The 26,933-nt window shown below is 56.6% G+C and overlaps 1 protein-coding gene across 1 annotated transcript; it reads right to left on the reverse strand.

Moving 5' to 3' along the window:
• Window positions 1–3,958: 3,958 nt before the first annotated feature.
• Window positions 3,959–17,792, reverse strand: XKR5 (XK related 5). The gene is made up of 7 exons (XM_040967085.1): window positions 17,735–17,792; window positions 15,631–15,814; window positions 12,824–13,008; window positions 11,967–12,176; window positions 10,235–10,404; window positions 8,106–8,217; window positions 3,959–5,070 (listed from the first exon to the last, which is right to left on the reverse strand). The coding sequence occupies exons 1-7, from the start codon at window positions 17,790–17,792 to the stop codon at window positions 3,959–3,961; spliced, it is 2,031 nt and encodes a 676-aa protein (XP_040823019.1).
• Window positions 17,793–26,933: the final 9,141 nt, after the last annotated feature.

Consider the following 26,933-nt stretch of genomic DNA (forward strand, 5'->3'; position numbering starts at 1 on the left):
TGTGTGTGTGTGTGTGTGTGTGTAGTGAGTGGGCACGTGTGCTTGGGGGCAGGTGGGAGTGTGTGCGTGTGTGTGTGTGCGTGTAGTGAGTAGGTGCGTGTGTGCTTGGGGGCAGGTGGGAGTGTGTGTGTGTGTGTGTGTGTGTGTGTAGTGAGTGGGCGCGTGTGTGCTTGGGGGCAGGTGGGAGTGTGTGTGTGTGTGTGTGTGTGTGTGTGTGTGTGTAGTGAGTGGGCGTGTGTGCTTGGGGGCAGGTGGGAGTGTGTGTGTGTGTGTGTGTGTGTAGTGAGTGGGCACGTGTGCTTGGGGGCAGGTGGGAGTGTATGTGTGTGTGTGTGTGTGTGTAGTGAGTGGGCGCGTGTGTGCTTGGGGGCAGGTGGGAGTGTGTGTGTGTGTGTGTGTGTGTGTGTGTGTGTGTGTGTGTGTAGTGAGTGGGCACGTGTGCTTGGGGGCAGGTGGGAGTGTGTGTGTGTGTGTGTGTGTGTGTGTGTGTGTGTGTGTAGTGAGTAGGTGCGTGTGTGCTTGGGGGCAGGTGGGAGTGTGCATGTGTGTGTGTGTGTGTGCTTGGGGGCAGGTGGGAGTGTGTGTGTGTGTGTGTGTGTGTGTGTGTGTGTGTGTGTGTGTGTAGTGAGTGGGCGCGTGTGCTTGGGGGCAGGTGGGAGTGTGTGTGTGTGTGTGTGTGTGTAGTGAGTGGGCGTGTGTGCTTGGGGGCAGGTGGGAGTGTGTGTGTGTGTGTGTGTGTGTGTGTGTGTGTGTGTAGTGAGTGGGCGTGTGTGCTTGGGGGCAGGTGGGAGTGTGTGTGTGTGTGTGCGTGTAGTGAGTAGGTGCGTGTGTGCTTGGGGGCAGGTGGGAGTGTGTGCGTGTGTGTGTGTAGTGAGTGGGCACGTGTGATTGGGGGCAGGTGGGAGTAACTGCGTTGAACTTATACTGTCTCTCAGATATCTAAGCTGAAAGCATTTTCTGTTAAAGTGGAAAACTGAGTAGGTTTGACCCGGATGAGTTGGGATGGCAAACAGCCTTTATTTTGTTTATTTGAAAGTCACACTGGGATCTGCTGGTTCACTTCCCATATGGCCGCGGCAGCAGGGGCTGAGCAAAGATGAAGCCAGGAGCCAGGAGCATTTTCCTGCTGTCCCACGCGATGGCAGAGGCTGAAGCGCGCAAAGCATCCTCTGCTGCTTTGCCGGGTACGCAGTAAGAGGCTGTGTCAGAGGTGGATCAGCTGGGTCCCCACCAGGGTTCTGATGTGGGATGAAGACCTAGTGGCAGCCTAACGTCTTGGACCACGTTAATCCTAGCGATCCTGCTCGGCTGGGGAGTACCCGATTTTAGCATTAAAATCTCACATCCCAGGAAACTCCTGGGATGGTCTTTGAGTAATAAGGCCAATCAGTGATCCTGAGAATTATGGAAAGTAGACTCAATTTCAGGACACCAACTAGTTTCTTTTAAGGAGAACAACCAGGAGCGGACATTTGGCACAAGAGCCAAGTTGGTGGTGCCAGTTGGCATCCTGGCTGCTCTGCTTCCCCTCCAGCTCTCTGCTAATGCATGCTGGGATGCGGCAGGCGATGGCCTGACTGCACGGGAGGCCTGGATGGAGCTGTGCTTCCTGGCTGCTGGCCTGGCTGCTGCTTCCTGGCTGCTGGCCTGGCTCCGATGCTGTGGGCATTTGGGGGATGAAACAATGGATGAGATCTTGGTCTCTCTGCTTTTCAAATAACCCGAAAAACCAAAGGAATAAGGACAATAATGAGACAAAATTTAAAGTAAAATTCTCTCCTGGTGTTTGATTCCTTAGTGTAACCAGCGCTTAGCTTGAGGAAGGATTTGGGGGAGGGCCCAAGAAGGACGTACGTGTCCTGCTATGGTGGAACATACTGGAAAACCACATCACTGTTCTGTCTCACCATGCCCCAGGTCCCGGAAACTCAATCCAGAGTCCTTCAAGCATGTGGATGGAACGAGCCATTTCCTAGCATTTTTGGGGGGACCTGGTGTCACCTGGGAGGCATACTGAAACTTGACAACAATCAGGGCCCAAGTGCCTTTCTGCCAGGATGGGCACCGGAGTCACCACCAGTGACTCCACTGGCACCAAGCCAGCCTGTGAGCTTCTTGACCCAATTTGTGCCAGGCCAGGCCCTGTGCTGCCCTTGAAGATATAGAGCTCTAAACAGAAGACACTCTTACATTTTCTCCAGGAAGGACTCAAGTTGTAGAAAAAGAAGCCAGAGGGCACCCCTGACAGAGGGAGGTGGGGCAGGAAGGCTGGGGGGGGATCCCAGAGCCAGCTCTGGGGGCACACATGAACAGGAGGTTCCAGTTAAGAACCAATGAGCAGCGCCTGGCATGGTGGCTGGGATTCTCGCCTTGCACACACTGGAATCCCATATGGGAGCTGTTCTATCCCAGCAGCCCCGTTTCCCATCCAGCTCCCTGCTTGTGGTCTGGGAAAGCAGTTGAGGATGCCCCAAGGCCTTCAGACCCTGCACCTGTGTGGGAGATCCGGATGAAGCTCCAAGCTCCTAGTTTCGGATCGGCGCAGCTTCAGCCGTTGTAGCCACTGGGGAATGAGTCAACGGACGGAGGATCTTCCTTTCTACCTCTCCTCCTCTCTGTATATCTGACTTTACAATAAAAATAAATAAATCTTAAAAATAAAAACAGGACCAAGGGCGAGGCCTGAGGGTTTTCACCGTTTAGGTGAGACAGAGCGCGTAGGAGGTTGTGACGTGTCACTGGCAGGGAATGCTCTGCTCTGTACCTTGTATCCACCTGATGCATCAAGAGTTCTGACATCCCATCTGTTGTCTTGGATCATGGGTGCTGGCAGCCCGAGAGCTGTGCACGCAGTGTCTTGCCTTCAGCACAGACTAGGCAGAGTCCAGTGGTGCAGTGGCTGACCCAGAACCCAGAGGTGTGTGGACATAAAACCCACAGCTGCCTGTGCCTTCCTGTTTGATGGTGTATGACTGCCCGTCCTTAGCCACATGGGGGACCTGTCCACAAATGACATCGTTGAGGAGGAGAGCTGGAGAGAAAAGGAACGTTGGGGAATGCCCATCAGCTTCCCTCCTCATTCCCTGAACTTAAACACGGGCTGGGGCCTGGAGGCACGGCCCCGTGAGCTGAGCTGCCAACAGCCCACATCGGAGTATGGGTTTGAGTCTTGGCTGCACTGCCTCTGGTCCAGCTCCCTGTTAACGTGCTAGGAGAGCCCAGAAGATGTCTCAGGTATTTGTGCCCTGACACCTGCAGGGGAGACCGGGAAGGGGCTCCAGGCTGCTGGCTTTGGCCTGGCTGGTAAGACCATTTGGGGAGTGAACCAGAAGATGGACCATCTCTTTTCTGTTACTCTTGCCTTTCAAATAAATAATAAAAATCCCCCATGGACTATATCCCACATCAAACAGATGAAGGACGAAGTTTCGAGATAAAGTAGTTGGAGAGAGACGCAGTAGTGGGAACTGACAGATGACCATGGGCTGGCCGTGGTCAACAGGGCCGTGCAGGGAGCAGGTCGGCTGGGAGGCCTTCAGTGCCGTTGCTGACCACACACAGTTCATCTGCCTCCGGAAGCAGCTCGCACTTTCTTACCATGAGATCCGTAAAGTTACGCAGGGGGAATTCACTTAAAAATGGACTAATAATCCCTTTGGTATCAAGCCGACTGCATAGAAAGAACCCAAGATAAAACAAGGACCGTGGGTTTTACAACTGAGTTTCCTAGAAGCCACAGCAAAAGCATAAAGTGGAAATCAGTCACGTAGTCAAAGGAAGTGCAGGCTTTTTCTCTCTGCCACACTGCGTTGGCTCGCGTGAGGTCGCCCAGCCCCGCTCCCTCCTGCAGGAGGGGAAGAGGTGCTTCCAAGAGGCACGTGTCAGCAGCGGGGGGGGGGGGGGGGCGGCCTCCTCTCAGCATGCCCACCCCCCAGCCTGCCACCTACCAGGACTGTGATCAGACGACCAAGCTCACCTCGTGCCTTGGCCTGGCCCTGCAGCCACCACCCTTTTGCACGGACTCAGTCTTCGGTGTGGATGTGAGGAAGGGCTCGCCGGCAGGTCTGAGGCTCATCTTCGGCACTGAGGGATGATTTAGGTCCCCTGCCGGCTGCTGCCGCTCTCCACGCTCTGAGCCGTGGGGGACTCTCTCAGCACAGGCTGCAATGGAGCACAAGTTTCCACATGGACCCACGCCTAGGATGGGGCTGATGTTGGCCACGGTGATGGGGCAGGGCCCCGCAGTGGGCTGGGGCGAGGCTGGCTGCACAGGGATGCTCACTCCTGGCCTCCTCCCAGTGTGGGACATCTGTGGAGCCACGAGACTGCCTTCCTGGGACACGGTCCCCTCCGCAGTGGCGCTGAAGTACACTGTGGTGCTGTACTGGCCTTCCCCTGCTCCTGGCTGCTCCCCCAAACCCCTTCCTTGGTTCCCAGGCTCAGCCTCAGCTGCCTCCATTTGACTATGTTCCTGCCAAGCAGCCGAAGGCATCTGGATAGGCACGCTGTCCTGAGGCTCACAGGCAAGAGAGACATAACTGGAGGTGTCCCAGGGGCCAGCCACTTCCTCCTGGGTGTCTTCAGGCTCTGAGCCGTTCTCTCCCAATGAGAGCCCATGGATGGCAGATGGGGACTCTTGCTGGGAACACGGGGGCCTCCCCTGCAGGCTGCAGCGTGGACTCGATGTCCACGTAGGGGCACAGAGCCAGCCAGGCCGGTCATCTCTAAAGACTGTGTAGATTTTAGACACGTCTCCAGTTTTCAGGGCAAGTTTCAGCAGCAGCCAGTGGTGGGCACTGAGGAACGAGTCTGGCCCAGAAGTCTGGTCCCACAGCCCAGCCTCTGAAGGGCTCATCTCCAGGCTGGGGGACTCTGCCGGACTTCTGAGCTCATTAGGCTCCTCTGGGCTGGAGCCCGACCTCGCTCCAGCGCGGGCTGCAGCACGAGGTGGGGATGGAGTCTCGGCTTTGTCGCTTGCTGCCACGGTGCAGCACTTCCTGATGAATCCCTGCCAGATGGATGAGGCTCTGGGATGGAGCAGGCTGTAATAAGTGACCAGAGAGACACTGCCTGCGAAAGAGAAGGGGAGAGCTCAAGGTTGTGTGTCTGAATGCCCTGCAAACTCCACCTCGGCTGTCCGGTGTATGGCAAGGTGAGCACCCATGTGCTTCAGGTTTTTTTTTTTTTTTGCACCAAAACGAAAGTCTTTTAGTTGCATTTTTCATTCACTTATATAAAATAGGATCCCAAATAGGACTTCTGTGGGGCCCTCAAAGCTGGGAATATTTGGGGGGGATTTAAGCAGGTTCTAACTTCCACCAGCATCAGATAGCTCTAAACTGAAAGTGGAAAAGCAGAGCTTGGGTGCACGACCCGGTGCCAGCCTCTTAGCAGCGGCTGGGGAGTGTGGTCGGGGGCGAGGGCCTGGGGCTGTGGGAGTGAGTGCACACACGTGGGTGAGAGCTTTGGGAAAAATGGGCCTACTTCCTCTGAGTCCAGAGCTCAGAATTCCACCACCCACACACAGCGTGAGGGCGGGGAGAGGTAAACAGGGCCTGCAAAACAAGAAAGACCTAGGCAGGCAGAGGTTAATCAGCTGCACCCAAAGCCCGGCCACGGAATTTCCATGAGCAGCAGCGCTTCCTTTGGGCATAAACATCTTAATCACGTCGTGCTCAGTTAATTTATTTTGATCAGAAGTGTTGACTGCGGCAGTAATTTCTTTAACAGAGCCTTCCAGTAAGCCTCCCACGGTATTTCCAGTTTCCTGTTGCACTGCATCAAGTGCCTGCATGCGGGGGGCATATTATAAACAGCACAGACCTGGAGTCAGTGCCGGAATCTTGCAGTCCGAGGGGGCCAGGACAGGATTGGTGGCATTGGGCTGGCAGCGGCTCTCTGGGGACCGCTGGGTGTCTGTGTGGGGGCAGGGGCTGGGATGGGAGGAGGAGCAGACCCACGGCACGCAGCCAGTGAGTGGCAGGGATTGGGGGGGGTACCGTGGTGAACTCTTGTGTGTTCATGTCCCTGGCAGCACCACCGCATGAGGCTGTGAGAGCCCCAGGATACACTGTTACTCTGAGGGCTAGCTCCCCCAAAGCCAGGTCAGCAGGTGGTGGGTGCTCAGCAGCTGTTGGTCAAGGGAAACCAGGCAGGAGAAACTCCTGGATGACCCTGGAAGCTTCTGGCACTGCCAGCCTTGGAGCCTGTGTCCCTGGCATGGTCATGCCCTTGCACCTTGCCGCCCAGGGTTCCCACCAGCCCCATGCCTGCTTAGTGGCTGCAGCCGGCTCCACCTACTGGAAGCTGAGGGAACAGCAGGCTTCACTCTGGCCATTTGAGCCATGCTACAGGAGGCTATTTCTGTTTTCCAATCATTGTGCCCCCCCCCCCCGGGTCTGTTACACCCTGTCCTGTGCACCCCAGACTCTGAACAAGCAATGAGACCTTGCTCTTGGCAGAGCCCCTTCGGCCCAAGCACCTTGCAGGTCTCAGGGCTGCTCAAAGTGGGCTGGGAGCACCCAGGTCAGCCTGAGGCGGGTCAGTTTTCTGTATAAACACTGAGCATGGCCTATTCATGTAAAGGACAGAGCTGTGGATGCACACAGCAATGCGGGCGGCCCCAGGGAACTGGGCTGAGGGAACAGAACCCAGGTCCCGTCCACATAGCACTCCCTGTGTGACAGAACTGCAGATTGGCAGAGGGAGTGGGAGGAAGGGGCGCGGTGATGGGCTCTGAATGCCTGCTCTCCCAGTCCTGACCGCGTCACATCACGGTGATGCCGCACTGGCCTCTCAGGCCGATACCACTGGGCAAAGCGGCTAATGGGCATAGGGACCCGCCACTATTGAAAATGCAACTATCTCACTGGCATTGTAGTATAGCAGGTAATGCCAGTACTTGCAACACAGGCATCCCACATGGACACTGGATCGAATCCTGGCTGCTCCATTTCCAATAGAGCTCCCTGCTAATACAGCCGGAAAGGCAGTGAAGAGTGGCCCAAGGCTCGAGTTCCTGCACGCACACGAGTGATCTGGAAGGATTCTTGGGATCCACGGTGGCCATGTGGGGAGCGAACCTGTGGATGGAAGACTGCTGTTTCTCCTTTGCTGTCTGTCACTGTGCCTTTCAAATAAGTAACTAGATCTTAGAAAGCAAAATAAAACTGCAGCTGCCTCAAAGCAAAGGCTTGATTGGAAAAGGAAGAGTTGGCTGAGTCACCCCGCGGTCTAGCAGGTGGAAAGCCAGGACATCCGAGGGAGAGGGGACGGGTGCTTTGAGGCGCTCCGGCATGGGTCGGAAGGCAGGATTTGTGCACCTTCTTCTCTCCAGTCATTCCTGTCCCTGGTCACAGCTGCTCACACCGGCCAGGGTGAAGCTGGAGCTGTCCTGGGATTTTGTTCACGCCTCAAGAGTGTGAGTGACCGAGAGCTGGGGCTCCGGGCATGAGATGGCACAGACAGCCTGGGGAACCGGGTACTGCGCCATGCTTTGGGAGCATAGGACTGTGGGGGCTGTGCTGGGGGCTGCCCTGGACAGTTCCAAGCAGGCCTGTGGATGAGGTGGGCAGGTGGAATCTGCTGGGCCAGGAACAGCATGTCAGCACCAGCAGCAGAGGACTCCCTTGTGAGCCCACACAGACGGGCAGCCATGGCCTGTGCCCAGGATCTCCCATGCACGGGCTGTGACAACGACCCCAGGCTGCAGGCACCGGGCCGATGCCCGCATTGCAATGAGTTGTATCCCAGCCACCACTGATTGAGAGTCTGGTGTTGTGGGCACCACTCACCCGCCTCTGTGCCTCCTCCACTGCTGGGTACCCACCCTGCCCAGCGTGCTTGTGGATGAGCAGCTCATGGTGCCATCATCAGCAGGAGCTCCCTGCCAGGGAGACTGAGGCCCGAGAGGAGAGGGACCCCAGCCTTCATCCACGGAGAGGCTGGGTAGGACCACTGCACCCCAGACGTTGTGCCCCAGTGGAGACGGCCTGTGGCGAGCTCCCATCCCGCCCTGAGCTCGGCTTCCTGCCCCTCGTGTCCATCCCTAGAGGAAAACTAGCGTGGAAAGGGGACAAGGACAGGCAGTCAACACTAGGTCTTACCAGTCAGAAATGCAGACATGGCCCCCACTGCGGTCCACAGGCTGGTCTGCGATTCCCTCGGGACAAAGTCAGTGGCGAGCAGCAGGAGGGCGGCGTTCTCCAGCAGCATGACCTGAGGGAGCAAGGGGGGTCGCCACCACACCTGGCACAAGAACTCCTGGAGGCCCTGGACCTCCCTACCCTCGCCAGCAGCTGCTCCCTTGCTTCCTGGGGCCCCGGGGCTCCCCTTCACAGCCTCCTGTATGCCTCTGCTCTCATGCTGAGTGCGGGCAGGGCCAGTGCAACCAGGGACATGCCAGTGGGATCCGAGGTGCCCCTGAGTTCTGCCCTTCCAATGCTCCATTTGTGCCTTCAAAGATGAATCTGTCTTGTGGCCATCAGGCGGCAGCAGTGGCGCCTGCCTTGCACTGGTCCACAAGGACGGCCTCTTTGCCCAGCCTGGTGCCCGCTTCCATGTTGTCCCTTCCAGTTTCCCTCTCAAATGTTAAACATAAAAACATTTTTTTAAATGAAAACAAACAACAAAAACTTAACACAATTCAAAATTATTATGATGGGGCTATCTCCCAATTAAGCCTGTTGTCAGTTGAAAGTCTCACAAATGCAAAATGCAGTTAAGATGCCTGGGCCTGCTGGGGTGGGATCCCACTGCGGGACAGAGCTGCCTGCCAGCCAAGACTTGAGTTGCCAACGCTGAAGACTGCCTTGCCAGTGAGAGCCAACAGCTGTGGAGAGCTGGTGGCCTGCACCCCTCCTAGAGGAGCTCTCACTCCCGGCGTACCCTAAAACAGCCCTTCTGAGCGCACCTTCAGTGGCCAGTCCAGGGAGCACTGCTGACCACTCGGCTCCAATTTCCCTTCCTGGCTCACCTTCCAGGCAGTGCCCCAAGTCTCCCCGTGACCCAGCCCCCATTGGCCCTCCCGTCCCCCCAGTGAGACCTCAGCGTGGCCATGGGGAATGGCAGACCCTTGGCAAGGACCGTCCAGTCACCTCCCGCTCCAAGAGCAGGCGTGCCGGGGATCTCCCGTGACTGCAGCCCAAAGCCATCGGGAGAATGCGTTTCAGCAAAGCCTGGTGCTGGCCAGGTGGACTCCTGGGGTCAGGGGGTGCTCCATGACACGCCCTCTGTGCGTTCCCATCGCTGTTGAAGCCTTGCCTCTGTGCCCCTTGCACAGTCTCCCCCTGAGTTCGCACCCGACTCCCCTTGCAGTGGCACTGCGGGAGACCCATTCTCAGCCCCGGTGCATGTGGGTGGGTCACTGCAGGCACAGCCCCTTCCCGGCCCCTCAGGCTGCTCCTGCAGCACGGCCCCCAGCCCAGGCCCACCTGGCTCACTCCACCCCTCATCTCCAAGGTCACCTCTGCAGAGCCTCCCACTCCCACCCGAACTCGGCCCTGTACCTGCTTCTTCCTTCCCGTGGGATGTCCTGCCTTTGATCGCAAAGGCTGCACACTTGGGGATCTTTGCGCCCCCCAAGCCTGGCTGCCTCTCCCCTCCGCATCTAATTCCATTTCTGGGCAAGGAAGAAGCAGGACGCAACCCCTGGTGAGCAGACGCAGGGAGTCGGGCCTCATGCGCTCTCAGAGCCATGCAGGGGATGCGCTCTACTGTTTAAGCACCGACTCCTTGCACGGGGAGGTGCGTGCAGGTGCCCAGCCCTGCCGCCACCTGGGTTGGGCAGCAGTGCCACCTGAGTGGCCTGGGAAACCCAGATTCCCGGCCTCACCCACACCCACAGAGCCAGGACCTCCGAGGAAGGCCTGGGAATCTCTGAGAGGCCCCGCGTGCCTCTGCCCCCAGCCAGGCTGAGCAGTAACTGCTTGGCAGGCCTCAGCTCCCTCCTGGAGCCACTGCCGGCCAGGGTGGCTTGGTGGCTAAGGACCATCTGTCACATCAGCCCAGCAGGATCTGAGTCACCCTCCTTCTGAGTCAAGTGTGCCTCAGTTTCCCCATCTGCACCATGGGCTTTGCCTGACAGTGACTGGCACACAGGGACCCTGTCTGATGTTAGGTCCGCGTAGTGGCTTACTGTTATTCCCAAGGTCTGAACTTGAGAACAGGGTAGCCACTCTCACACACACCCTTCATGTGCTAGGGACACCATCAGAGTTGGGAGGACCACACTTGCCAGGTAGAATGTGACCATCCTGTTTCTGGAAGGGCTGGCCCAGAAGTCGAGGTAGCAGAAGATGTACACAGCCCCCACAAGCAGGTTGAACAGCCTCCAGTGACAGGTGCTGTCGATGATGTCACTCTGCTGGGCCACAAGCCAGAACGTCATGCCCAGCCAGTGTGCACCTGGAGGAAGGCCGGACACAGAGCTTAGGGCCCCACAGTGGGCTGGGGGGGCTGGGGGTTGGGCTGGGGGTTGGGCTGGGGGGGCTGGGCTGGGGGCTGGGCTGGGCTGGGGGCTGGGCTGGCTGGGCTGGGGGAGGAGCAGGCATGCAGAAGGCAGGGCTGGGGGCATCCCTTTCGACTGGCATCAATAATGCACATCGCCTGTGATGTATTGATTATGCCCTTTTGGTTCTGGGAAGTGATTAGAGAGACAGTAATAAAATTGTTTGCACTGAAACTTGCACACCCAAAGGTGGCCTGGTTGCAGTTTTTAGTCCCACGTTTTTAGATGAATAATAGCATTGTGCGGTTCAAACTGAATCGTAAACTGCATGAAAAATCACTGATCTCTCCTTAGAGGAGCACAGGTCTTTTATTTTTTTCTCTCCAGAAAATTCTCTTTTCTTTCAGTAAGTGGTAAATGTTTGCCCTAGAGCCCAGGCCCCAGTCCACCTAGAACAGGACGGCTCTGTCCTTCCTGGCCCAGTGGATCCGTCTCCGTGGAGGGCCCTGCAGGTCCCACTCCGGCTCCCTGTCAGCCCGTCTCCATCGCGTGCACTCAGGGCACAGCTTGGAGCTGTCTTCTTGGGAATGAAGGCAAAATCCGAGACTCTGTGTTCAAAGCCGGAGGGGAGCTGCCCGAGGCTGCAGGCAGTGTCCCACACCCCAGCACTGGGACGCCCTCCCAGGGGTCTCGGCAAGTGGGCACCACTCGGCAAGTGGGCAACTCCCTCTGGAGCGACAGCGTGCTACGGCATCAGTCAGCCTGCCTTGTGCAGGCTGGCAGGCTGCAGCCAGGAGAGCCAGTGGGGAGAGCCACATGTGTCCCTCCTGCCCTGGAGACCCACGGATTGCTGTAGGTCACTCCGCTGTGATGCCAAACCAGAGCTAGCCGTGACCCCCTGACCAGCAGGAGCTGTGCTGAGCTAGCTCTGGGACTCACCTTTGAAAAGAATTCTTGGTTATTATTTGTATTTCATTTGAAAAGCAGAAAGAGCGAGAGAACTCTTGTCTCTGCTGGTCAACTCCCCATATGCTGGCCAAGCGCAGGGCGTGGGCCTGGCTGAAGCCAGGGCTCCCTGGTGTGGAGCAAGGACCCAGCTCCTCGAGCCATCCCCTGCTGCCTGCGCAGGGTGCACACCAACAGGAGGCTGGACCAGAAATACACCCTGCAGCGGCACTCAGGCCCGCCGTCCTAACGGCTGTGTCAGCCACGGGCCTGTCTTCTAAGAAGGCTGTTTCTACTTCCTCTCGCGTGGGATGTTCATCAGCCAAGGCTGAGTGCAGCCTGCTTTGCTGAAGCGAGGGCTCATGGGAAACCCCGGGATGGGAATGGGAAGACACGTGCATGAAGATGACACCTGTGCACACAGCCTCCTGAGGCCTCCTGCTTAGACACCTGCTTCCCTTCTCCAACCACAGAGGCCCGGAGCAAGAACCTGGGGCAGTCTTGTTACCTAGTGGGAGGTTGACTCACTGGGGTCTTGCTACAGAGCAGGGCGTCGGATGGTAGCTCTCCTTACCTCCAACCACCAATACCCAAATACGGTACGCCTTGCAGAACAGAACGAGACTCAGGACGCGGGAGCCCAGCATGCCCATCCGCCAGAGCTGCTGGCAGAAAAGAGCGGCCCGTGGCCCGGCCTGGCGGCCCGGCTTCACAGCTCCCAGGAGATGAGCGTAGGCCACCAGGGCCCAGGACAGTGAGGACCAGGCCAGCAGAGCGCTCACCCCTGGAAAGGAAGCAGATAGAGTGGCCACTCAGCTCCCAAGGCAATCAGCACGGGAGGACTGTGTCCCGTCCCTTCCTGGATCCTGACTATAGCGGTTCCCTCACCAAGCACGCTGACTGCGGGTCCCACTAGAACCTGTGGGCGCAGACATACATGGTCACCCCCGGGAAGAAATGTGGAGACACAGGTTGGATTCCCACTGCACGGGCTGGGCTGTTCTGTTCTCAGCCCTCCTGTTCTTGGTCCCTCCAAGCCCTGTTTGGACCCAGCAGAGCCTTAGGGCTCCATGCACAACTGTGTCCCCTGGGCACTCTGCTGTTGGGTCTGCCTGAAGGATGTCACATGGTATGGAGAAGGAGCAGGGATGCTGCAGACGGGGACTAGAGAGGTGTTAAACAGGTACAGGCATTCTACTGCCAGGCAGGCTTCTCTGGTTACTTTCAGAGCAATTTAGACTCTGCACAATTTCTCACGTGCTAACTTTGGTGCCTCAGTGTCAGCAGGAGGCTCAGGCTCTAGGAGCACACTGCCAGTTGAGCTCGAGGAACCTGATGGTGCCAGCCTGGGAGGGAGCATTTCTACGGCAGGTGAGGGTGCCTGCTCCCCAAGAAAGCCGGCATCTGGATCCTGTGACGGAAGTGACTCACCTGGCACAGGGTCTGTGAAGTCCGAGTCCAGGAAAATGTATGCTTGCAGCAGCAGCTGGGGCCCGGTCTGCAGCAGGGCCTCCAGCAGCCGCAGGGCAGACAGGTCAGCCTCCTGCAGCCATGACGTGTTCTGGCCGGCAGCCTGTCCTTCCTCTGACCGAGTGGCCCACACAGCATCCCAGTGTCTGCAGGAGAGCAAGGATGCCATGACACAGAGCCAGCCTACTAAAGATCACCCCAAGGACTGGCCAGGGTGACCAGGTGGCCCAGCAAGGCCGGCTCTGAGTCCTAGACTTCCAGTCCAGTAGAAGTGCCTGAGCCTCGTGGGGCATAATCTACTGCAGCCAGGGCTTGATGTGGGGTGGGCAGGATATGGGGAGCTTTCCCTGAGCCAGACTGGTTGGGCAGGAACTTGGGCAGCCAGCATGGCCAACCTGGACGTGTGACCCTGGCTCCTGGTTTTGGATTGGCTCAACTTCACAATGGCCACTTGGGGAGTGAATCAGGGAACCGAAGATCTTTCTCTCTGTATGCTTCTCTCTGCAGATCTGCCTTTACAATAAGAAAAACATAAATATTTTAAAATGTGGATAAGACCAAGGCACACATGCTAAGGAAGAGACATCCCCCAGTCACCGAGTGCCATTCCAACGGGAGATTCAGGCTTAGATTAAGAGATGTGGATAGCACATGGCATCAGAGTGAAAATGAAAAATCTAAACATTAGAAAGTAACCGTCTTTTTAAAACTTAAAAAATTTTTTTTATTGGAAAGTCAGATATACAGAGAAGAGCAGAGACAAAGAGGAACATCTTCCATCTGCTGCTTCACTCCCCAAGCGGTTGCAACAGCCAGAGCTGAGCCGATCTGGAGCCAGGAGCCCGGAGCCTTTTCCAGGTTTCCCACATGGGTCGGGTGCAGGGTCCCAAGGCTTTGGGCTGTTCTGGACTGCTTTCCCAGGCCACAAGCATTGAGCTGGAAGAGAAGTGGGACGGCTGGGACATGAACTGGTGTCCATATGGGATCCTGGCGCATTCAAGGCAGGGACTTAAGTCACTAGGCTACCGCGTTGGGCCGCTACCGCGTTGTTTTTGTTTAAAGAAGTTTTGTTTAAAGAAGTACCATGATCCCTTGAACAGTAGGCTAAACATTAGTGTAGTTTGTATTGCGTGAAAGTAAAACAAGAAACTAGCTGCATTTAAAGTTCTTTCTGTTTTTGTCAACAACTGTACTTCCAAGAGCTTGTGTCTTACTGGTGCTCTAGCTGTTAAATTCCGCATTTGGTTTCCAAGTCCACCTGATTCATTTCTAGGCGGCAGGATGGTACCCAATACAATTGTTTTGGCTCCCCCTGCAGGCAAGTTTGCTGAAGTGGCATTTTGCTACAAGAAATCATGGCTTCACTGAGGTTTTGAGAGCACCCCAAGACAAGAGCATGGAGTGCACAGTGAAGCACCCACAGCGTAACCTTGGACAGTCTCGGGTCCCAGGGACCCCCACCTCCAAGGGAGGCTCTAGATTAGAGCAGACGTACCTGCCAATTATTCTGAAAATCTCCCTGGAGCAGGGGACGTTGACCTGACTGTTTTAAGCTGCAATTCTCTTTCAATAGGCTGCCTGTCCTGGAGGTCTCTTAGTTTACGAGTATGTTGTGGACAAAGCCACATACAGACTGGGGGCCTTCTGGTTTTATTACCGAGTGGGGCTCAACACTGAAGGGGCTCGGCAGAGGCACTCCCTCCAGGATAAGGCCAGGCTCTGCCTTCTCCAGGGAGCAAGGCCCTCCTTTTCGGAGGAGCGGCATTGCAGGGACACAGAGTCCCAGGTGTGAGTGATGCTGGGATGCAAGTGAGCACTTGGTGCCTTGGTACCCGGGGCTCAGCTCAGGGTGGTGGATGCACGTCCTGCTCAGAGGTGCCTCCCGTCTGCTTTGGACCTGATGGGCTGCCTGGATGGGACCGTGTCCTCCCTGGCTGACACAGCCAGGATGTGGGTGCAGTGGCTGCCTGGGGTGGGACACGCATCTCTCTGCTCACGCGGCCAGGACACGGGGTACACCAGCTGCCCGAGTTGGAACTGCATCCTCCTTGGCTCACATGGCCAGGACATGGGATGCAGCAGCTGACTGGGTGGGGTGCATGTCCTTTCTGCTCACACAGCCTGGATGCAGCAGCCTGGGGACACAGACCCCAGAACAGATGGCAGCACCAGCCTCGCCACCCCGACACCTCCCAGCTTTGACTCGGTGATGTAGCCGCACAGCAGCTGCGAGGCCTTCACTTCTTCACCTTGGAACATTCCTTCCAACCCAGGAGCTGAGAGCTGGGAAAGGATGCTGGCTGGACCACTTCCCTTCTGACAATTCACTGTACCCAGGTCCTGCAGGTGGATGTGGCCTGGGGATCCAGGCAGGCCCCCCACTGGGCCTCAGCCGTGTCCTCTGCCAGACAGTTCCTGGAAAACAGTGGCCCTCAGATAATTTCTTCCTGTGACAGTGTTACTGGGCTGGCATCCCTGTGCAGTCTGTGGGTGGGTCGAGGACACTTCCTGGCCCGGGGACATGGCGTCTGCATGGAGCTGCCTCTGACAAGGTGTTTTGTGTGGATCTAGAGGCTTGCCCCTAGATGGAAGCAACATGGAAAGGCGCCCTCATCTTCACAAGGGTGGCAGCTGTCTAGAAGGAGCCCCCATGTCAGAACTGCTCTGCAAGTACTGGCTGATCTGTGTCAGAGAGGAGACAGGGGCTCTGAGCTCCCCTGCACTGTGCCCACCATGCCCCTGGGCAATGGGAGGCTGGCTGTGCTTACCTCTTCCAGACGCCCAGCTGAAGGAGGTGCAGACACAGCTGTGAGCAGTGCCTGGGGTGCCCGTCTGCTCGGAGCCACAGGTAGCTCAGGCTCTGGACCAGGACGCCCGGCAGGAGGACAGACAGGGTCAGCCAGCCCCACAGGAGCTGCCCTGTGGTGAAGTAGTACGCAGTGGTGCAGAGCCCTGTGGAGGAAAGAAGCTGGTGGGCGATGGCCAGGAGGCGGCAGAAGGCAAGGCCCACAGTCCCTGGTTTTCTCTACCCTAAGATGTGCTGAGCTCTCAGACACAAACCAGCCCGTCTAGGGCCACATCTGTCTGCAGCCCTGGCCCTCCGCACGGGACATGCCGACCCTCCCAGGGTGCAGGCCCAGGCAGTGTGTGTGTGGGGGCCTTGGCAGTCTGAGGCCCACACTCAGCAGCCAACCCACCCTGTGCACTTTCCCAGGAGACCTCAGCGAAGCCTGCTGGCCTCAGCCTCAGGCTCACGGGGTGCAATCTCCTGTGCTCACTGACTGTATCAAACAAAACACAGCCAGGACAGCTGTGCTGCAGCCCCAGCTGCGCAGCTGTAGGCCCTCAGGCCATGGAACCAGCTTCTGAGGGCCCTGCAGCTGGGCCTGCCCAAAGGTGGTGCCTCTTCTCTGGGGACCACGTGGTTGTACAAGTGCCACAGTGGAGATGTGTGTCAGTGTCTGTCAGCCTGGCTCTGTGCTGCCCGCTCAGCATCTCTCCTTCAGCTTGCAGTTTGCCTGGACAGAGTAACTCAGGTAAGGGGCTCACCCAGGGTTGCGGCACCTACAGGCAGGGATCCCACAATCACATCCATTCCGCTTCAGACCCAGACGGCTGGGGAGCTCTTCTGACCATCCAAGCCAGGGCGGCGAGCACTGCGGAGCAACCAGAGGCCAGCCTGGAGGCATCGCGCCCTGATTAGCCTGCCCATTAGCAGCTTTAGCCCCTAAGAGGGGAACTGAAGCCAGCTGGCTGTGACCTTGCCCTGTGCAATCTCCAGCATTGTGCCTGGCTCAACAGCCGCCCCTGCAAACAGCTCTGGCCACTGTGCGGGTGATCTGGAGGGGCGCAGGCAGCACATATGCACTCGCATGTTCCAGAGTTTCCCCATATTAATTCCAAAGTGCGTACATCGGACAAGCTGCCACCTGGGGTACAGCTTGGGCCTTGGCAGCCCAGCGGAGGTGGCTGGCGCCCAGCAGCCTCCCCCCAGCCCGCCCCAATCCTCTACCTGCTCTCTGCCAGTCAGGACCTCCCCGCCTGTCTCAGCCCTTCCCGGCGCCCCGGGACCTGTTGGCTTCTCCTGGGGGCGTGTCCTGCTAGAGTCTCAGAGGGAGTTTTTATTGAGCAGGGGGCGCCGCTCCTGCAGGTCTTTGAATTGAGGAGGGGGCCTGCAGGTGTTGATGATGGAGCCCCTTACGTGACGCTCACTTCCGGCTTCCCTCGCTCCTGGTAAACTGGCCCGGGACTGTTTTACTAGCAGCTCAGTCACCGAGGCGCGGGCGGTTGCAAGTTGAGACGAGAAAGGCGCGAAAACTGTGGCCATCTTGCCTGGGCGAGCGGGGGCTGGGCTCCGCGCGGGCCCAGGTGCTCCTAGCAAAGGCTTCGGACCGCATCTGAAACCCCGAAACCCTTCCCATGGTACCCTCTCCACCCCGCAGCGCGAGGCTGCCCCAGACCCGCCCGCACCGCGTCTCGTGCGAGCCGCACTTGGTAAAACTTGCGTGGCAGGGAAGGGCGGGAAATGCTCCCGGATTACGCGGGGATCCAGCGCCCACCGGAACCGTGCATCCACGGGGGTGAGGGGGAGGGCAGGCATAGGCCGGGGAGTCGTGCTTGGGTGGGGCAAGGAAATCATGCGTCTATAGGGTGTGGGGTGCCATGCATTGCGGGAGATCCGCGCGGGTGCGGGAAGTTACGCGTCCGCGCGCATCTCCTAGGATCGGCGGACTGCTCTGTCTGAGGGCTGGGACTCTCTAGCGCATGCAGCGGTGCTGGACCCAGACCGAAGCACGCGGGGAAGGGGAGGGAGGGTGCGGGTCTCGGGGGTGGCCCCGGCTAGCGCCCGGCATCGGGGTGCGCCGCACTCACGCGCGCTCTGCTCCGCCGCCTGCAGCAGGGCGGAGAGCCCCAGGAGCCCCGTGTGCATCCTCCGTTCCGGCCGCCGCTTGCACCCGCCCCTTCCCCTCCTCCCCCTGCCAGCCTGCCGCCCCAAACCAGGGAGGCTTCCGGCCGGAGCCCCCTCTGCAGGCGGCTTTTCGCCCTGAACCGTTAGGCTGGCGCTCCTTTGGCTCTGGCTAATTGCAAGTGGCTGGCGGGAGGGAGGGAGGCAGCGCCGGGGAAAAGGCCTCGGGGGCGGGGTGGGGTGGGGCAGTGAAGCCTGTCCTGGTGATTCCCTTACCATGCCAGGCTGCAGAGCAGGGTGCTGGCTAGGGCCGGGATGGGGAGTCCAGGATGGGTCCATGTCATTGGTTGCAAAAAGCGAGGCCTCAGTCCCTACGCAGTGGCCTTCACGTGGAAACAGTAGGATTAGACAAATGGAGTCTTTTTGAAATCTTGGGGGTGCACTGCATCCAAAAACCCACCCAGGCTCTGTCCCCCAAAGGACTACCTACGGAGGGTTGGTAAAGGTGCCGTGTGTGGGCCAGCACCCCAGCGTCCTTGTGAAGGCCGGCTTCACTCCATCCAGCTCCCTTGTGGCCTGAAAAGGCAAGTGTGTGCCCCGCTGCCACCGCTGGGTTGCCTGGCTGAAGCCCTGCTTCCCTGGGACCCCTCACAGCCGTCTGCAGGTCTTCCCGTTCTCTAATACTGCGTTCCAAATAAAATAAGTGAAAAAGTGAGACGGCCCAGTTCCCCTGCTTGGGTGCGTGTGTGCAAGTGAACTGCAACAAGCTAGTGCAACCTTGTGTTGGGAGAAAGGTACACACGACTCCGAAAACAAACTTGCCTTTTCATTTTTCACGGGTCTGTGCCTATGAAGCCGTTATCTGACACTGTTAGCATGGTGAGGCACCTTCAGGACAGATTTCACAGACGCTCAGGTGTCAAGGAATTTGCCAGTGATGGGGCCGAGACCAGGCTCAGCTGGGAAGGAAAAACAGGGGCAGGTGGGTGGGAGCTGCTACCAGAGAGCATGGTCAGGTGGCAGGGGTTGGGGGGGGTGCTCGTCAGCTTTGGGCATTGCTGCAATGAAGCGCTGGGCAGCCCGCTTAGGAAGACAGCGAGTTCATTTAGCCCACAGATTTGCAGTGTGGTGCCTGTGTGGACCCATCTTGGTGAGGACTGCATGGGGAGTGGCTGTGGCACTGTCAGGAGTGCATGTCAGGACAAGGGGTCATGTCACCGAGGGGCAGAGAGCTGGTGGCGCCCGTTGGGCCTTGGGGAGCTACCTGGGGGTCAGGGCCCTGGGACCTGAGCGTCTGCCGCTAGACTGTGCCACTTAAAGGGTCGCACCACCTCCCATGAACATTGCCCTGGACCACGCCTCCAGGCACAGTGGACCCTCAGAGACCCCAACCACGCCTATACAATGGCACTTGACCTGTGGGACCTAGCTAAGGTAGGGCCAAGGTGGTCAGAGGCAGGCAGTGGGGCAGGGATGAGGAATTTACTCAGCTCTGGAGGGTCACCAGATGGCCTTGGAGGGACAGAACTCAGCAACTTAGTGATGGGCCTAGTGAAATGGAGAGGTCAGTGGAGCTGGACTAAAGCTGGTCAAGGACGGAGCCTTGGTCATGCACGTCATGCATTCAGGTATCCATCTATCTATCCATCTATTAATCATCTACCTGTTATCCATCGGTCATGTAGCTCCTACCGTCAGTCAGCCCACCATCCACCTGCCCGACAGCTATGGGTCACCCATTAGTCAACCGTCAATCACACACATCTACCGCCTGTCTGTCGTGGAGCTACTACGTCCATCAGAGGTCTGTTTGCCACCTCTATGCCCTGTCATCTATCAGTCATCTCAGTGTTTGCACGAACAGGGAAGGTGTTTGTCATGGTACTGATGCGGTTGAGGACTTTCACTCCGGAAGCAGGTGATCAGTCAGTCCTTTGGTGTTTTATTTTTGGGATGGGGTAGGTGGTGGTGAGGCTTTCCAAGGAGAAGCTTGAGCCAAGGGTCTCTGCTCTCTGTGGGATCCTGCTGTCTTGCTCACTGATGTTTAGTTAGGGGGAGGGCCCCCTCCTGTTCTATAGCATACTTGTCTAGACAATCCTGCTGTTGAGGAATTTGCCATTTTGAAAGATGCAAGTAGACGTGAAACTAATGATTAGCATCCTAATAAAATTAAACTATGAAGTTGGATATTTTGATTTTACCTTTCAGTTTTACTGTGATTCTTTTTTGTCTTTTCAAAACAATTTTTTATTTATTTGAAGGGGTTGGAAAGAGAGCTTTCATCTCCTGCTTCACTCCTCAGTGCCTGCAAGAGCTGGGGCTGGGCCAGGCTGCAGAAGGAGCCTAGAACTCTGTCAGGTCTCCCATGCCAGTTGGAGGGACTCAAGTACTTGAATCATCACTTAGTGCTTTGCAGGATATGCATTAGCCAGAAGCTGGCCTCAGGTGCGGGGCTGGAGTTCAAACCAGGTGTTCCAAACCAGGCTGTTCTAAGGAATCTTACTTGCTGAGCCAAATGCCTGCCTTTCAGTATGATTCTTAGAAATGATTTCAATGTGAGATTGGCCCAATAGCTCAACTGGCTAATCCTCTACCTTCAAGCACTGGCATTCTGTGTGGGCACTGGTTTGTGTTCCAGCTGCTCCACTTTCCAGGAGGCCACCTGCTATTCCAGTGTTCCATCCACTTCTCAGCTCGTATCTGGTTTCTTTTCAGAACTCCAGGTTGTGATCTAATTCACGTCTCGCTTCAGAGACTTTACACTGAAACACAGCTGATCAAAGTCTCCTTAGGCAGCTGGCTCTCTTCACTCTGAGCCACCAAGAGGCTCCAGTTCTTGGGTGGCTCCTGGCCAGTATGGGCTCCTATCCTTCAAGAACCTGTCTCTGGTGCCAGGAGGGGAGCCGCGTGCTATCCACCACGGTTTCCATCCCGTCGCAAAGACCAGAGCATGTCTGAGAGTCAAGCCACGCCTTTCCTAGCAGAGCCAGTTTGCAATTGCATGGGTATGCCTGGATTTCAAAATTTTGCACACCAAATTAATTGCATTGTAAACATTTCTTTTTTTTTTTAAAGATTTATTTTTATTATTATTATTTTTTTTATTGGAAAGGCGGATATACAGAGAGGAGAGACAGAGAGGAAGATCTTCCGTCCGATGATTCACTCCCCAAGTGAGCGCAACGGGCCGATACTATGCCGATCCGAAGCCAGGAGCCTCTTCTGGGTCTCCCACGTGGGTGCAGGTTCCCAAAGCTTTGGGCCGTCCTCCACTGCTTTCCCGGGCCACAGGCAGGGAGCTGGAAGGGAAGCGGGGCTGCCGGGATTAGAACCGGCGCCCATTTGGGATCCCGGGCGTGCAAGGCGAGGACCTTTAACCACTTGCGCCACCGCGCCGGGCCCCATTGTAAACATTTCAAAGCTCTGTCCCCACCCTCCCTTCCCACACATATGGCAAGTGTGATGTGTTCCCCGTGGATGTTGGGTGTATACATAAATGTGCGAATAAACAAATAGGAAAGGAAGGAGCAAGGAAGTACACAGCCCAGGCCAGCTTGGGTCATTGTCCGTTCTGGAAGTTGCGCTCCTGCCCTCACAGTACCTTCAGCAGAGCGCTCCGATTCTGAATGGAGAGAGCAAAGGAAGACCTCAGCCTTCAGACAGTGTTGGGATGTTGGCGACTTGAGCTGAAAACAATGTGTTTGAAGTACACTGAAATTATAAACACCTAGAAGTTGTGTGTAACTTCCAAATGCTATGCCATAGCAGCTCACTGGGACCTGCCCTTGAACCCACAGTGTCGGCAGGGCACTTAATGGCTCCAGCTCGGCCAGGCCAGTTTCTTAGCTGTGGGTTGCAGAGCCAGGAAAGGAGCCTGAGCCTTCCTGACTGCACCGAGCATGGTCCCACAGCGTTCCTAATAAACACGGTTAGGAAGTACTGGGGGTGGGGGTCCTGAGCCACGGCAGGTTCTCTCTGCTGTCCTTCTCCAGCCCCAGGGGATGGACAGACACTGGGCACAGGGTCAGAGAGGAAGGACATAGCCACTGCTTTAGAACAATGGCAATGGCTCCCAGCGTGAGCCACTGTCTGCTCCTAGCATGAACGCCCGGGTAGACACAGGAGACAGGACGTGGGGACGTGTGTGGTCAGCCTCAGGAGGAGCAGGCGTCGGGGCTTGTGGTGGGCTTTGGGGGGAAGTCACAGGAGATGCAGGCAGGGCAGGTAGCCGCAGCTGGAACCCTGCAATAGCGTCCTTATCGCCCTTGCTGAGTCCTGGGCTTAGGCCAGTGGTGTCAGAGTGAACGGCAATCTGGGCCTGGGGTTCCCGGGTCAAGTCCCCTGCTGCGTCCCCTGCTCTCCTCTTGGCAGGGAAATCACACGGGGATGAGTGGGCGGGAGCAGGCCCTTCCCAAGTGAAGGTGGCGGTGACAGTGATGGTTCTTGGCCAGATCTGTTTCTGTTGCTACAAAGGTTTGTAAAAACAGAACCGTGTTCTCTGAGTCTGGGAGGCCAGAACTCTGCCATCAGGTCTGGTGGCCTGCACTGGGGGCTCCGGGAAGGTTGCTCCCACCCCTGCCTCTCACAGCTGTGTCCCCTGCTCTTGGAACTCTGCTCCCTCCTCTGCCGGGCTGCGGTGTCTCCCTCCACCTCTCATCATGACAGGGTCCCCTGGACAGTGCAGGACAATCCCATCTTCATCGTCTCAGCATTGCCACCCACACCCACAGAGACCCATTTCCACAGGGTACCAGTGTGAAGGCCTGAAAATGAGGCTGACTGGCTCTTTAAGGGCCCACGCAAGCTTGGTGGTACAAGCTGTGTGCTTGTCCCAGGTGGTGGCAGCGAGCTGTGCACCGACCAGCCAGTGTCAGTCCAGGGGGTGCAGAGCCGGGGGCTGGGGTGAGCATCCAGGCTGCACAGGGAGGGTGTAACAGCCTCTGAGTTAGTGACGGCGGGGATTAGGGAAGCCCAAGTGGGAGACTCCTTCCAGCACTTGCATGATGGGGGTCTGGCTGCGTGCCCCACCCCCAGTGGAGCACACTTCTTAAACCCGGCAAGGATCCTGGAGCTGCCAGGAGCTGGGGCCTCCGGGAGAGTGGCAGGGTTAAATGGGACTGTAGGGTGGGGTCTGACCACATGGGATTGCCTTTTCTCTCCCTCCTGCCCTGTCCCCTTCCATCTCCCTGTCTCCTTTCTGACCCCTCTCCAGTTGCCAGCTTTCGGACACTGTAACAAGCCGCCCAAGAAGGCTCCATTCGTAAAGAGGAAAGCTGCTTTGAGCCCCTGGCTCTGGAGAGTCACCGTTCAAGACTGGCAGCTCCACTGGCTCAGTCTTAGGCAAGGGTGGCCCAAGGAGTGCGGGCAAACTGGGCATCATTTCAGCAGGTGAAGACTTACAAAGAACTGACATGGCTGGGGTTTTTGCCAACTTATCCTTCGAGCACTGACGGTCCAGCAGGTACATTGAGGAAACACATTGAAGTGAGAGATGGGTAAGCTTGGCTCGCATATATGTCTAATTCCAAAGTCTGGAAACAAATGATATATATTTCCTTTGCCCCAGATGTACAGGGTAAAGCCATGGGTTTGGCCACAATTAAACATTGAAACATTTCAGAAATTCAGGGTTAAAATTTCAGAGGATTTCACCGGCCAATAGAGAGCCCAGGATGGGTATCTTAGCTCTGGGAGAGGATGTGGGCAGGAAGTAAGAGAAAGATGTTGGGCTGCAGCGTGCTTCCCCTCCCTGTGGTGGGGGCCTGGCAGACCTGGGGCCAGGACCTGCTGGGGGTCCGGCAGCTGTGAGGCCAGCGGTTCTAATCCTGTAAGTGCTTCATCTTTATTTAGTAAATAATTGCAGGGGGCTAGAAACAGACATTAGGTTACCTCCTCTCCCCAAGAGTTTGTAGGTGACCTTGAGCATGGCCCAGCACAGAAACAGCTGCAGCTTCACTTGGAAGTCAGTGTGAGGGAACTACTGGGCTACAAAACTCAGATTCTAGGCATGGCTGGTAATAAACAACTAAGCAAGGAGAAGTCGGAGCCCTGGGTGGGCTACTGGGAGGGAAAGTCAGCCAGGGGCCCTGGTCACACGAGCACACTTCCTACTTCTGCCACACAAATGCTGATGCACACACTACACGGGCACATGTGTACACTGCCACACACGGGCACCCCATGCACACATGCAGATACACACACATGCGCACACGCACACACCTTGGGTTTCTGTTTTCCCCGCCCCCCGGCAGACGGGCTGCGATGCTGTCCACCTGCCTCTCACCGGAGTCTGCTGTCCCGGCTGCATGAGCTGATCCGAGTCCTTGACGCCCTTTCTTAACCTGGCAACTTGTTGGATCCGTGTCCAGGGCCGACTGGAAACCCCACTGTGCTTTCCCATCTTGGTACCAGGTACAGCCCAGACAAAGGGACCTTTAAGAAATGTCACCCCATGTCCCTCCCCGCTCATAGGTCACTCTGTGGTTCTGGTGACCTCAGAGCTGCTTGGACCTTCTGGGTGCTTCTTCCCTGCCCACGTGGCCAGGGGGTATGTCTCTGGCCAGGGGTACACTGCTTACAGGAGTGTGGGTCTGGCTCAGGAGTGGAGCTGAGGGGCCCTGTTCGAATCAGCACTTCTGGGGGTTGGGACAGTACCTGCAGGGTCAGCAAGACCAGCAGCTTGAGGTGTCTGCACACAGAAGGTCAGAGAGGTCCTGAATATACTGCTCCAACATGTCTCCCAGAGCCTTGGTTTTGCGCCTCAGTAGGAGGTGTTCCCTGACCGTCACGCCGACCCACAGGAGGAAGGGGCTGTGCACCTGGCCCTGCAAGACGTCACCAGCCCTGGAGCCCTTGGCTTCCATAGGGCCAGGGTGCTGGAGGCAGCCACTGCCGCTAGACACATGTCCTGAGGTGAGCCGTGCCTAGAGCAGGGCTGGAGCCAACGCATGGCCCAGAGCAGAGGGGATGCAGCCGCCAAACAAACGCTTGTTGAGAACCAAGAGCACTTGTTCCCATTTCTTTTAAGATTTATTTATTTTTGTTGAGAAGTCTGATTTACAGAGAGGAGAAGAGACAGGAAGATCTTCCAACTGCTGGGTCACTGCTCAAGTGGCCACAACGACTGGAGCTGAGCTGATTGATTCGAAGCCAGGAGCCAAGAGCTGTTTCTAGGTCTCCCATGCTGGTGCACGAACCCAAGGCTTTGGGCCATCCTTGACTGCTTTCCCAGGCCACAAGCAGGGAGCTGGAGGGGAAGCAGGGCTGCCAGGATTAGAACCAGCACCCATATGGGATCCTGGCGCATCAAAGTGAGGACTTTAGCCACTAGGCTACCATGCTGGGCCTGTAGATGCCCTTGTTTTAAGAGCCTGAAACTTGGGGTATTAGTTACAGCACGGGAGACCCATGCAGACAGCTGTAACTGTTGAGTACAGGAAACCAGCAGGAACCGGTGGGCTGTTCACGCCCAGCAGTCTTCAGATCTGGGCTGGACCACCCACCCTTTGTCTTCTAAAGGCCCACTACAGGTCCTTGTGGGAATGCAGCTGGCAGCCTCGTTGGCTATTTGGAGCTGGTGCCAGTTTCCCTGTATGTGCAGGGGATGCTTGGTGGTGCAGCAGGGCTGCAGGGAGCGGTAAAATCAAGAGAACACAAATGAAAAAATAGACGCTCAGCTAAGTAGACCTTTCCGTCCTGTGTTCGCTTCATCTTTACTGCGTGACTTGAGCTGTCAACTGCGAGCATGCAGGCCTCTGCCTGGCGCTGGAGGGCAACCTGTGCTGGGGGTCAGCCAGTGGAATGTGCTTTTCCTGGGTTGTCCTGGGATCTCTCAGGAGAGTGTTCAGCAGTGTACAGGGCAGCAAGGGAGTGCTGTGGGAATCAGGGACATGCCAAGGCTGAGGGGGCGGTGGGGAGAGCCCGTGCTCTGCCACCTGTGCCTGCGTGAACTCAGCATGGAGGTACTATTGTCTTCCTTCCCAGCCCAGCTCCTCTCCTGACCTGGGAGACTCCACCCTGTGCCTGAAGACAATGCCACCCTGAAAATGCCAACCACCTGAGTCCTCGCACCTGTCAGTAAGGGAAACGACTCCAGTTGATCAGGTCAGATTCCCCATGTCAAAGCGGGTGGTGGCAGGGACTGTGCGCCCATCGAGGTCTGCACTCTGCGTCCAGGGTGTCAGGGCCAGTGTGCACCTGTTGGATAGAACAAGTCGTGCTGCTCCTTGGTCACATGAGGTGCTGTGGGCGGCGTCACCCTGACTTCTGAGCTCTTGGTCAGTTTCAGCTGGTCGGGGTCAACTGGGTTGATGTGGTCTAGCACAGGCTGCACAATGGCAACATTCCATCTGCTTTCCTTAAGGATTCAAAACACTCACAGGCAGAAGAGGTGGGGCTCAAGATGCCCCCCTCGCACCTCTCCTGGGCATTCAGGAGAATCACAGTGGAGGAGGTTAACTTACAAGTAAGTGCGTGTACAGGAACGGCAAGCTAGCATCATAACGTGAATGCCCGGTGGACACCGTTATAAAATGATTGGAAAAGGAAGTGAGGAAAAACAAGTCACGGGAGATGATGCTGGAAGAGTAGCCGTTATGTTTCATGATTAGTTTGCAATCTTGTTGATTGTGAAAGGAAAAGAATTTTCTATTTATGCTTCTGAATTCTTAGGTTGTGATGGATTTAAGAAAATATGCTTGATTAAAAATATTTATGGCACAAATACTTTGTAAGTCAGCTCCCAGATCTGCCTGGAGCAGAACAACTATTCACTGAATCGTGTGCTCACTTAGTTTTTGAAAACTTGTTGGGGCCGGCATGGTGGCTCAGCAGGTGAATCTTACACCTGCAGTCACCAGCATTCCCATTCTGGTGCCAGTTTGTGTCCCAGCAGCTCTGCTTCTGATCAAACTCTCTGCTTATGGCCTGGGAAAGCAGCAGAGGATGGGTCCCTTCACCCACGTGGAGACCCAAAGAGGCTCCTGACTCCTGGCTTCGGGTTGACTCAGCTCTGAATGTGTGGCCACTTGAGGAATGAACCAGCAGACAGAAGATCTTTCTCCTTGTCTCTCTTTCTGTAAATCTGCCTTTCCAATAAAGATAAATACTTCTTTATAAGAAGAAAAATTTGAGGTCTTTCAAGGTTTTAGAGTAATTATAGTA

The sequence above is a fragment of the Ochotona curzoniae genome, unplaced genomic scaffold (assembly GCF_017591425.1).
Source record: "Ochotona curzoniae isolate NIBS_2020 unplaced genomic scaffold, NIBS_Ocur_1.0 scaffold_4506, whole genome shotgun sequence".
Classification (NCBI taxonomy): Eukaryota; Metazoa; Chordata; class Mammalia; order Lagomorpha; family Ochotonidae; genus Ochotona; species Ochotona curzoniae.

Bases quoted from the DNA above. Each gene is read 5' to 3' on its own strand.
- XKR5 (XM_040967085.1), bottom strand. From the start codon at position 17,792: ATGCACACGGGGCTCCTGGGGCTCTCCGCCCTGCTGCAGGCGGCGGAG. The intron at 13,009-15,630 runs GTAAGCACAGCC...GCTCTCCTGCAG, and splicing joins CAGCTGGGCGTCTGGAAGAG to ACACTGGGATGCTGTGTGGG. The intron at 10,405-11,966 runs GTAAGGAGAGCT...GCCTTCCTCCAG, and splicing joins TTGGGTATTGGTGGTTGGAG to GTGCACACTGGCTGGGCATG.